The sequence below is a fragment of the Lichenostomus cassidix genome, chromosome 10 (genome assembly GCF_008360975.1).
Source record: "Lichenostomus cassidix isolate B80296 chromosome 10, HeHo_3.0, whole genome shotgun sequence".
Taxonomy (NCBI): Eukaryota; Metazoa; Chordata; class Aves; order Passeriformes; family Meliphagidae; genus Lichenostomus; species Lichenostomus cassidix.
The window spans coordinates 14,829,601-14,841,901 of NC_139491.1; the positions used below are offsets into that span (position 1 = coordinate 14,829,601).

At 39.0% G+C, this 12,301-nt stretch overlaps 2 protein-coding genes across 8 annotated transcripts in view; one reads left to right on the top strand and one right to left on the bottom strand.

Annotated features, from left to right (window-relative positions):
* ENTREP2 (endosomal transmembrane epsin interactor 2) overlaps positions 1-6,056 on the top strand; it is a 91,454-nt gene extending 85,398 nt beyond the window's left edge. For all 5 annotated transcript variants that reach the window (XM_085070799.1, XM_085070800.1, XM_085070801.1 and 2 more), the window contains 3 exons: positions 2,484-2,558; positions 3,240-3,568; positions 3,945-6,056. In XM_085070799.1, the coding sequence (XP_084926925.1) occupies positions 2,484-2,558; positions 3,240-3,568; positions 3,945-4,130 (590 nt within the window). In that variant the 3' untranslated portion in view covers positions 4,131-6,056. The remainder of the gene's footprint in view (positions 1-2,483; positions 2,559-3,239; positions 3,569-3,944) is intronic.
* Positions 4,946-12,301, bottom strand: part of APBA2 (amyloid beta precursor protein binding family A member 2) — an 87,677-nt gene continuing 80,321 nt past the window's right edge. For 2 of the 3 annotated variants that reach the window (XM_085070798.1, XM_085070797.1), the window contains 2 exons: positions 8,324-8,464; positions 5,626-6,880 (listed from right to left, as the gene is read on the bottom strand). In XM_085070798.1, coding sequence (XP_084926924.1) covers positions 6,809-6,880; positions 8,324-8,464 — 213 coding nt within the window. In that variant the 3' untranslated portion in view covers positions 5,626-6,808. Of the gene's footprint in view, positions 5,299-5,625; positions 6,881-8,323; positions 8,465-12,301 lie in introns of those variants that run through there. The other variant, XR_014854325.1, reaches the window with a different exon arrangement.

Here is a 12,301-nt window from a genome sequence, read left to right on the forward strand (position 1 = left end):
AGGGGGAGCACAAGCAGTGACTTGGAGGGGCTGAGTGCTGACCTACTTTGCTATTTTTTGCTGCCTACAGAAGACTCTTCATAATGAAATCCTTAAGGGAAGGATTGAGTTGAGTCTCTAGTTGAGTCTAGATGTGTTTCTTTCATGCATTATGTTTGGCAAACTAGTTTGCAAAATTTTACTCTATGAAGGCTTGCATTGCATCTCCTTCCTCTGCTTTTTATTGAACTCGATTTGAAAATCATCCGTAGGTTAGAAGCAGCCCAGTTCTAGTAACACATTCTGGCTGTTTGTAGCAGCCCTGAAGCGTATTTTTCCTAAGCTGTGACAAACAGCTGAAGTTCTTTAGTGTTTGTAACTTTAAAAAGCCATTTGATCTGGATTTTTCATGACTGACTGTTGATATTCACTGCAGAATTTTCAAATATATCCACAGAGCTGAATAATAGGCAAAGATAAAGGGAACCAACTGAGCTCCCTCAACCAACAGACAAGAATAACTGCTTTGGGTTTTTTTCAGTAACATACACCTACTTTTTATAATTGTCCTGGAGTAAAAGAACTGGTCAAGTAGACTTGACTTTATGAAAGACAGAGCTGTAACTACATATTGTTAATACTTATAGCTGTGGATTTTTGAGAACTGAGGCTGGAGGAGCTTTAGCTGTTTTCGCAAAAGAGAAAATATAGTGGTCAGATTGTAGCTGGGGCTTGGGTTTGTCTGAAGATGCTGTCTTTCTACTTTAAGAAAAAATCACTAATTTGTCTTCTGACTCACCTCCCTGTACAAGCTGATATAAAGGGATTTAGAAGCACAACCCTGACATTTACTGTGTAGATTTTTGTGAAATGGGTTTTGAATTGCACTGCCCACAGTTTGGAACATAAATTATTTGAGAAGGGGATGTTCCATATGTGCAACAGGACAGTGACACAACAGCGATGAGAGCTAATAAATTTAGAGTCTTTTAGGCCAACAAAGCACAGTTCATGTGCTTCAAGCACACCGTGACCTGATGTGGTCTAATAGGGTATAGTCAAATAATTCTCCCATGAAACCTTTAATGCTGAAAGTGAACGTGTTTGCTTGTTTTGAAATAGCTGTCTTTCCTATTGGAGAAATTATAAATGAAGGTTTAATTTAATAGGTGCCTTTATGGTCACTGTGTACTCCCTGGATAACATAAAAATGGTGGGTTTGCATACTGCTGTCAGACATAGTTCTCTCCTTAAAAAAATTACTTAAAAGTTAATAGTTCGCACATTTTTTCTGTCTTTTCCCTGTAAAATTTGTCATGGCAAAGGCAGACAAAATCAGCTTCTAGCACAGATGTTTATTACAATAAACTTCATTTATAATCAGCTATGATAGACTATGTGGCTCTATCAGTTAAGTGCCTGAGTGATTATTGTAGTGTTTGTGTTCCAGATAATTCAGGGTCATGTCCAGTGGTGTAGTTTTGACTTGCTGCAAGTACATTAAACAGTTTAGCAATGGATGGGAAGACAGAACCTCTGAAGTGTCTTCTCTTAATTACCATGCCATGATTCATGTGCTGCAGTACTTCAGCATAATAGAGCAAATTAAAGACAGAATAGAAGCTGTCTCTCTTAATTTCTTACAGATTTTTCTGTATTTGTAGCGTCTTATGTTTATTTCCTTCATTTAATTATTCATTCTACCAGAGAGGATTATGCCAGCTTTTCATTACAGACTGTCCCTGGAGAAATGGAAGAAAACCTCCTAAGCTACCTAGAAGTTGAAAACAATTTTCAGTCTTGGGAACAGATGTAAACAAGCAAATGTGAGGGTTTAGTCCATCTTGTCACAAATGAAGAACCACTGCAGTGGTAGTTACTGTACAGTGTGATCTCATCATCACTGATCCTTGTGCTGGAATCCCAGAAACTGGCATTGGATGCCAACTGTGTCCAAAGCTGTTTGTAGTTACTTCATAACCACTTGTTATTGATTGGCTCATCAGGTACCACCATGCTCACCTACCCGCTAATTTTAACAGTGGTGTATTACATTTGTACTGAAAATAATGAGAATATATTTAAAAAATGAGGTGGAAATATTGAATAAAATGCTGGTTTTGTAGAAATGAGAGGGATTCATCTTTCTTGTTTTTCCCATTTTTCAGTATAAACTCTGTCTGCGCTGGAAATACAAAAAAAAGTCTGAGGTCTGCCTCTACAGGGAGCTTTCCATAGCTTCAGCACTTAGGCCTGAAATATTTAGGATTACAGAGGAAAGCATCAAAGAGGAGCTCTGTCTTCCTGTTTGTATCTGTGTAACAACTCCTAGGGCATTTGTGTATAGTAGCTTCTCTTTATGAATGGACATCTTGAAAGCAGTATTTCTTCTGAGCAGTTTCATTCTGTAAAGGAGATAATAAAAGATTCCAGTGTATTTTCCCTTGCTTTGGGCAGAGTCAGCAGGGGTTGACTTTGCTCTTTCTGTCTCCCTTTGGTTAAAGGTGATAATTGTGCCTGGACTCCTGTGTGCAGCCAGTGCCAAGATGCAGGATTATCTCCAGCTACAGGAGAAACAGGTGAGAATTGGTTTTCTAAAGCAGGAGATAGGTTTCCTTCTTTTCTTTTAAAAATAATTAAAAGCTTCTGATAGAGAAATGAGCTTTAAAAAATCTGGGGGCAGAAAAGCCACTTAGTTAACAGCAATCATATTTGGTGAGCAATGCTGATGGAACCTGCCTTGAATGAAAATGAATGCTGTGAATTAAGTCCTCTGGTTTAGATCAGATTTTTTGCTTTCTCTGTGTCTCTCACTAATCTCTCTTGCATATAATTTCCAAGGCCTAGAAATAGGTAAAACTTCAGTCTTAAAAGTTGGGGGGAGCAGCTGGGCCTAAAACTTTACAAGATACATGTAACACAGAGTAGCTGGTGGCTTTGTTTATCATTAATGTCCACTGAAGTCCTTGAAGGTGGAGGTAACAAAAATGTCTGATTTGTGAAGTACTTTAATTACCCACCCACTCATTCTCAAGGCAGTCCTCCTTGGTCACGGGAAAGTCTTACTCCTAATCCTGGTTAAAATTACACCTTTTGTGGTGTTTTCTTGACTGCACGTTTTTGCTACTCTTCACACAAAACAGACATTTCATGACAAAGTAAAAACTTTGTGATGATATTTGTTTTGCCTTTTTTTTTTCTTTTCTCTTTTTCTTTTTTTAAACTATTACTTTAAAGATATTCTTCCCCCCCTTTTTTAGTTCCTGTTTCTGGTTCTCATATGGCTGCCTCTGCTTGCCAGCATTCTTTGAGCAGTTTCCCACCAACTGGAAGACAGAGGGATACAAGGAAAATTGATCTGCACCTAAAGCCAAAGGCTTTCCACACAGCCTCAAAAGAGCGGCCACACTCCTTAGTGGACCTTAAGGCCTATAAAGACACTAAAATTTTAGTGGCAAAGTTTTTGGAACATTCAAACTGTAATCTCCCTCCAGAAGTACGTCACGTAGTGAACAGCATACGGTCAGTCATTAAATCTGATGAGAGACACATGGAAGAAGCCATCTTCAGTGCCAATATCATAGACCAGGTAGGCCATTGATGCTCCAAAGATGTGTCCAACTTCCACAAATACCTTATCTAAATGTTTTTACATTTTAAATACTTCAGACAATTCCTACAGAAGTTCTTTTATAGTAACATGGCTTTAGTAAGACATAATTTGTGGTTTTTGGGCAGCAAAGCATTTTACATTGCAGTTTAGACAGAAAGCCAGGCAGTGCTTTCCAGGTGCCAGTCCTGAGCAGCTGGATGGACAGAAGTGGGAGGAGTTCTGGGGGGCTGCATCTCCTGTGGAACAGCTTCAGCGTTAAACAACTTAAATGAAATATTATGCAGAGACTGAACCTTTTAAATGAGAACCTTTCTTACGCCGTTTTCCTCTCTCCACTCCTGTTTTCCACCAGGTGATGACGAGCTCGCAGCCGCCGGTGAGCCTGTGCAGGAAGCGGCTGCAGGACGAGCTGCACCTGCGGAGCTGCGGCGCGCTGAGCTCCCGCGCTGCCCCGGCGCTCAGCCCCCGGCTGGGCAGCGCTGCGGAGCGCGACAGACCGCACAGCTTCCCCGCCGTGTGCCGCGAGACCATCCTCTGAGAGTCACAGGTATGTCCTTCTGCAGAGACACTTGTGGAGGAAACCACCACTGGGACACATACAAATAGTGGATGACTTTAAAAGGAAAAAGTGTCTTCCTTTGGAATTCCACTTTTTTCCCCCACGGCAGGATGAGAACACCTGTTTTTCTGAATGTAAATTTCAGCCTTGATTTTTGCAAAATTTTAATTGATTTATTAGTTAAGTCATAACAAGTGTTTTCCCAACCAGAAATGCGTTTATTTCACTGTACTTACAGAAATGCTACCGATGCTGCCCAGCATTTCTTGAAAACCATTGCAATCCCACTAGAGACTGGCTGTACAACTTAAAAGTTGTATTTATTTAATGTACCTCAAAGTGTTTTAACTATCGTCAGTGTTTTAATAAAAAGTATTTCTGGACTTTGCTTTTTCAACAACTGATTTGGATAGAAACATAAAGGTGATCCATACACACATACGGTGCTGCTTCTAATCCACTTTTCCGGTGTCTTTCATTCCACACTAACTGATCTGTCCAATTAAAGCTGCTCCCCCGTCCCAATGTTGCCCTTTTAAACTACAGTACTGGCTGCAGTGTGGTTTATTCCTGCTTTGTTCTGAATGCTCACGAGTTCATTCCTGCAGTAGCATGAGCTACCAAGAACTGATGTTTAAGTCCTCTGCAGTGTGTGACCAAAAGATGTGTTAGGGAATACTGCATTTCCAAAAAGCACCTTTCATAAACTTTTTACCAATGCCAACTGATAGGAAATCAGAGGAATTTTTATCTAGCAGAGCCTTGAATGTTTTCAGAAAGAATTGTTACTCCAATTCATAGTTTTGACAATTTTATTACTAAAACATGTTACTGTGGTTCTGCTGTGTTTATGATTTATTTAACATTGATCTTAAAAAAAATTATCAAAAAGTGAATATTGACACTGATTTCATTACCAGCATAAACACAGGTCTGCCAGCAACGTCTTCCAGTGCAAGCTTCATCCTGGCTCTCTCAGAGGAAATTGGAAAGGCCTTAAACAGAAGGTTCTCATAAAGAACCTACCACAGGTTGATGTTTCGGGGTTTTAATTTTTTGCAGCAGTGCTTGTCAGTAGCCTTAGTTTCCATTTGAGGTTTAATCATATACTGGTTTCATTTGTGTCACTCTGAGCTGGGCAGACATCCTGTGAAAAGGTCACAAAGGAATGTAGCTGAAGATGGGTAGTTTAAGTTTTACAGAATCATCCATTTTAATGAATTTTAATTATAGCATGCTTCTGTATTGATGTGAAGTTACAGTGACATCCAGTGGCAACAAGGTATGAAAGCTTCTAATTGAAAGCTTCTACTCTCAAGATAATAATGATACACAAATTCCCAATTCAAGAGAATATTTCCTTTTTAAAAAATAATCTGTGACCTTTGCAACTGCACTTAGATGAAGAATTAAATGATCTTCTACTTGGAATTTTTTACTATGTAAAGTTACACAACAAACAAAATAAGCAAGCTTCCTTTCTTATTTCAGATTTATTAGTGATAGGTTAATTCTTTCCTAAGGTCAGTTGCATGCAACACACTATTCCTTGAAGTACAGTCATCTAAAGCTCTTTAGTTACTGCATGGTAAGGCTTCTTAAGTCACAGTGTATTTTCTTCAAGGCCTTGGCCAAAAGAAAAAAAATAGACAAAGTTACACCAATTAACATTTATCTCATAAGGAATACAACTTTACTACTAGGTTTTTTATCTACACACATTCTAATACTGCTGATGGTGCTAGGTTATTTGTCAAAACAATTTACATTCAGAACACATTGCCTTAGGAATAAGAATGCTTTATAAAAGACAGAAACAGGTAAGCATGGCTTCCCATTTTGAGCTAATATGAACAAAAAGGTAATATGCAAAAATTAAAGAAAAAAAAACCCCAGCCCAACACATACATTACACAACCTGTGCAATAAGTTATCCATGAAATAACTCTGTTAAATCATAAAAATCACAAGCATTAAAAATAAATATGTATCTAAATAAATATTTTGATTTTAATCTTGTGGCAATTATTCTTTATTTAGCATATGAAACACTTGTTACATGTTTATGTTCACACCTTGCCAAACAGGTTACACTTGTCATAACAATACCAAGTACTACAGTGGTTTTCTTTACAGTAGAATCTAAAAGTTTGAACTGCACACATTCCTTTCCACTGAAATACCATCGATTCAGCACCAGTTTTAAAATTATGCAAAGTCATCAGTATTGGACCACTTTATGGGACTGGGATTTTTTTTTTAAACTTGAGGCAGCCAGAACTTTCTCTAATTGCTTTTCTTTGCCATTTCCTGCAGTCTCATTCATCAAATATTCACATTCACTGTGTTATCAAACAAGACAGACATACATCACTCCACATAAAGGTTACAAATAAATATGTTTTAAGTTCTATGAGAAAAGAGATTAGAAGATGTTCAAAATACTTAAATGTTTACAAATATTTTTGTCAGTGATTATTGTCCTTGACCATCCTTCTCAACACTTTTTGTCAAAGAAATAGAAAGGAAGGAGAGAAAAGGCAGAGACACCTGTCTGTTCCTTGTTCTGGAGTCCTCAGGTCAGCTTCCAAGCCTTTCATTCATACAAAATACAAAATTCACTTCAGCTATGACAGCTTCAGCTTGGATGGAAGATGTTAGATGTACAGGGGCGTCTCTTGACCTGTTAGAAGCCTGAACATGGCAGCTGGCATAGTCTTCATGTGAATCTGTCAATTGATTACACAGAAATTAATAGAGCTGGTACTAGTTTAAAAGAATCCATAAGGCCCTATCTGTCTCTCCCTGTGGTAAAAGTGCATTTTTCATCCTGGCTTCTATAGATGTGATACTAGAGTTTCTAGTTCAAACTTATCTGGTTTTAAGATGCTGGTTTGCTGTCTTGCTTTTTTTTGGTGTGGGTTGTTGTTTTTTTTTTTAATTATTTATTAAATACAATTGCATGATGTGACATCATATAGTTTAAAAAGCCATCTAAACACTTTCTATTGTTACACCCTACTCCTGTTACAGACATTAAAGAGAAGTAGCACAAACCTCTCTGAAAATTCATTCTGCTGTTCTGGTATTAACAGAACTTAGATTTGTATTCTATCTTCCTTCCCTGTGGGAATGTCATTTCATATGTATTTTCACCTAATTAGAGTATAATCCTCTGAACTCAGAACTTGGACTTTACCACCTGATGTTTAAATGCCAGTCAAGATTCTGGTGGAACAGTTTCTCTCCTGGCTACTGTACTTGAATTCCTTCCTCAGGGAGTACTGAGTCTCCAGTCCCCAGTGCCAGAGGGGTTTTACAGATTAACAGCATCCAAGGCTCATGTAATCAGGACTGTAATTACAGCTGTAAATACTATTGGACAACACAAGAGGAAGGAAGGGAAACTTTACTAACTGATAATACAGAGCCTCACCAGCTGCCTTGGCATCTTCTTTTCATGCTGTACAAAAAGTTTTTATGCTGTCCTCTGTTATGTGAAAAGTTACACAGCAAAGAGGGACCATAAAGGCATGGAGGGGCTGCTGGAATCTTCAGCTTTGCTCCTGACAAAGTGCACATACTCTGCTATAATTCGTCAAGTATCATTTTCCAGAAGGAAACTAGCTGTCTTTGATTTTCATCGAAGGAACTAGTGGGAGATCTGGCCAGGGCTCTGTATTAGACTACCATTAAATCCAGGAGGGATTTTGATCAACTGGAGGATCTTGCTTATTCACTGCTGATTTCTCTAGAAGTACTTAACTTATTCCCAAGGTAAGTTGGAAATTGAATTATTAAAATATGTATCAATTTGCATCTCTCAGACCTTTGAATATTAATTCATTTCTAGGGCAGATGCTGTGGTGATAAGCCAAGAGACATTTTCACAGCCAACACGCCTGAGTGATTTCTTCCTTTAACCACTTGGTTTAATTCAGACAGTAGGTTGAAGGTACAGAATCATGCCAGGAACTCTTGAAAATGAATGGAAAAATGCATTGAATGTGCATCATTAATTTTTAAAAAAAAAGTTCTGGTTATTTTTTCTTATTAGTGCCAAACTCCGTTTACTGAAGTGGTGGTTTTAATGCTGTGTGGACACTCTTTTCAACTGAAACACACATTTTTTCAACTATTTTTCTTCCCTGATAAAGAATTTGTTTCCTTACCTCTCCCACTGAATTGGACAATGCTTGTACTATCTTCTCATGAGCAGTAGCCACGACGCTCTGCCCGTTGATCTCGATAATCCGATGTCCTACTCTCACCCCTCCCCTCTCCGCTATTCCACCTCGCATCAAGCTGCAAATCTGCCAAGAGAAAGCAAAGCTGAGTGAAGTTTAGAAATATCATAATGTAGCACCTACTGGGATTTAATGCGTAATAATGAGTGATGACACACTAAGGATTCCAGAAGATGCTTGCCAAAAGTATTAATGAGTTTTTAAATGTTGGTTTAGTGGTGTGTTAGAGGGTTTTTTCCCTGAGATTTCTGCCTAGTATAATTTTCATTTTCAGTCTCTGGCTGTGAACACAAAAATATCTCTCACAATGATACTGGTAGTAGCCATGCAAAAGTGGAGATGGGGGAAAAGTTTTGTTCAGTGCTGGAATACAACTTGCTTCCTGTGCCCCTGCAGAAGGGAAGAGAGCTCCACTCTCCAGGGTCACAGCTTTCCTCCACGTTGTTCAGTGCTGCTGGCAAAGGGAGCTCGCGATGAAGAAGGCAAGTTAGGGCATTCTTTTTCAACTGGCAGCTGAGGTTCCAGTAAAGAACTAGGCATAAGTGTTGAATTTTATGACCCCATAATTGTACAAGAAGAACTACATTCAGCAGACACAGTCCCAGCAGACTGCTACTTAAAAGTATTCTGAGGTTGCAACATGAATAGAGTCCAGGCAGAAAGGGAAATCTCAATCCAGTGTGGGGAATTTAAAAGAATGTTTCCTCCTTAGCAACAGTATCTGTGCTGCAACAGGATCCTCCCTGGCACACTAGACAGCTGTGCATTAGACAGAAATTGTTGGTAAATTATTTCAAAAGACTAAGCCCATGCATCACATAAGACAATGTATAGCTCGGATCTCTGGAATGAAGCAGAGTTTAGCAGTGCTGGGATCCACCTTTTGTTTACTAAGAAAAACCTATTCTTGGAGGAAAAGGACTGAGTGCTAGAGCAGCAGATAATGGCTGTTTCTGCAGTTACTGTCAATGGTTAGAATAATATGCCAAGAATCATTATTTGCTGCGATCTGGTCATTTGCTCAGAGCTAAATCCAAGTGTGATAAGATGTGGCTTGTGTCCCAGTGAGTTTGTAATCAAATTCAGACACACAGTATGTGGAGAGATGGCCACTCTGGAATGCACTGAAGGTAACACATTGTCTATGGCTGACTGGAATCTTTTCCTGTACAGCACTAGCAGCTTCCTTTAGACTCCTCTTCACAAATAACAATCCTATTAAAGAAAAAAATCCCTTCTCACTTGAAGTTCATTCTGTTTGATCTGAGGAGGGAAAATACATAGTTATTCTTTGTTTATAAAAGGCTTTTCTCAGCCATCAGAAAAAAACCTAAACAAGACATTCCTCCTGCAGTGAGATCCATCTTCCACCATGCTCTCTCCACTGGCTGCGTGTTACCTACTGTGATCCTCAAAGTATTTCTGATGGGTTTCTATGGAAAAAGGCACCATCAGGACCCTTCACAGAATTGAGTCTCAAATTTCAGTCATGTACAATATATTGTTTTGTAGGCAGTCTACCTTCTAATCATAGAGTTGACAAGATAAGCTGCACTACACAGACCTTCTCTTTTACAGAAAGCTGCTCAATTCAACTCACTGTTAGAATAGGTTTGCTCCTTGCTGATGGGGAGCAGTAATCAGAAAGGACAAAAAGCAGCATGTACAAAAAAGAAACCCTGTAAATATCTTTCTCATGGTGTAAAGGAAAATACAGAAACAGTACAGCCAGCTGAAAAAAAAGCTTTTGGAGCAAATGGAAATGTGATCCCTCTACCCACCGGCATAAAGGGAAAGATAATGGCTTGCATATCTATGCAGAGCACCTTCCATTGTGTGGCTCTCAAAACACTTTTAGCGCTTTTAATACCATCAGTGAGTTTCTTCTTTTTAACAGCCCCAGACATAGAAAGTGATCTGTTCATTCAAGAATCCCTCTCCAGGGAAGGCAGGCAGCTTCCTTTTTGTGAGCATTAAGTGTTTTAATGAGGTAGAAAGAGATGCAGACATAGAGGCTGAGTGGCTCTGCCCAGGCTCCCAGACCCTGGTAAGCCAGAGACAGAGCACACAGAGAAAAAAATATTCTGCATTTACAGCACACATTTAGTGGCTCCTGTATTTGCAAGGGCTGACTCAAACCAGCCCTAAGAGTTTTATCTCCAGCCAGTGGAGCTATGGCAGATGAAACTGGTGAGTTTAAGCTGAGCAGTATCTCTAAATAAATATGATTTCATTCAGCCAGGATTCTTTACCCTGTTGTATTTGTTGAACATGGCAACAGCTGTAATATTATTAGATAAAGCAAGATAGATCTGCTTCTTGTAAGCAGGAGTCTATATTCTATTGACTGTGTAAACTGAAGGGGGAAAAAAAAGAAAAAAAAAAGGTGTGAAGCACACTGGTTCAATCCATTCAGCTGTGATAGGTTTGCAATGTCCTAGACAAATTGCAGCACATCAGATGTGAAACTTCAGTAGCTTCACAATCAGTTTTATTGCAACTGTCCATTGAGTAGCAAAGCATTAAGGATAAAATCGTGCCAGGCAAACTGTTTATTCTATGTAAACACCTTAATCATAACCTATTAAAACCAGATCTCACTTTTATATTACACTATCGAAACCCTGTAAATTTTTTTTGCCAGTTTAAATGACAATAAACAACGGCAAAGAAATAATAAAGTGCTCTGTTAATTTTTACTGTAATTTTAGATAGCTTGTGCTAGGCTAGGGACAGGGTAGATGGATTTCTCAGAGAAAGAAATCTCAGAGATCTAGACTGAAAGGTGGTGCTTTATCAGCAGTAGAAATACAAGTAGTAATACACAGTTTTTTTCCTACTCTAGAAAACAATATGATACATGAGGACCACTTGTATTTAAATAATATTTTAAAAGAACTGTAGCATAATTACTTTCAGAAGGTGGCTGATAGGTCATTTAATGTTCACCTCCCTGTCACATAATGCTCAACATTTCTTTTTTTCACCTGCAGCAGTGCAGTGTCTGCATCTGGCTGATACCCCGTGCAGGCAAACCCCAGCTCAGACAGTGCTTCTGTGTGTCCAGCTTGTTTCTGGGCTATTCCCTACTAGATTGGTGTGCATCCTGCTCAGATGAGATAGGCAGAGTGAAAAGGAACCACTGCAAAGCTGCTATCAGAGGATGCACAGAAATAAGTCCCAGCTGCATGGATAATGAGGTAATGGCCTCCCAGAAAGACATTTAATTATATCTGTTCTGACAGCCCATTTATTTCTTTGCTGTGCTAATGCTGCACCAACAAAGAATAACAATATTATTTCTGGATCCTATCATAACTTTTAACAATTGCTGGCAATTACAAAACTACTTTTAAAGAGTGCAGTGTCAAACTACCAGAGAGACATATTTTGCTCTCATATATTCAAATGTTAAGAGAGAGTTTTTCAGAGGAAGCGATTTTAGAAGCCCAGAGGTTTGTCTACATAGCAGCCTAACAAAACATGTTAATCTCTGCTTTTTGTTCACTGGCTTTCATATTCAAACACAGACTTTTCATAAATAAATGCATTGCAAGGCTTTTTTTTTTTTCCTATCTGAAAAGGATTTTTATGCTGAATTTGGTGAACTTTATATTTGATGTTACCTGAATGTTGCTCATTTAACTGGAAGGATGGATGGTCCTCCAGTGTGGTGACAAATGGCCAGTAGATGGAGGGAGCACACTGTGACAGAAAACAACCCGAGCCTGCAGAACTACCCTGCATTACTATACTGAGGCTCCAGTCATGTAGGAGATGATTAACTGGGACAAGATGAATAGATTGTCAAACAGACTCCCTGTCTGTGTGAGGACACGGGATGCTCCTAATCCACGTTGGCCTGATTGTTTTCCCCAGCCCTGATCCACCTCCCACCAAAGC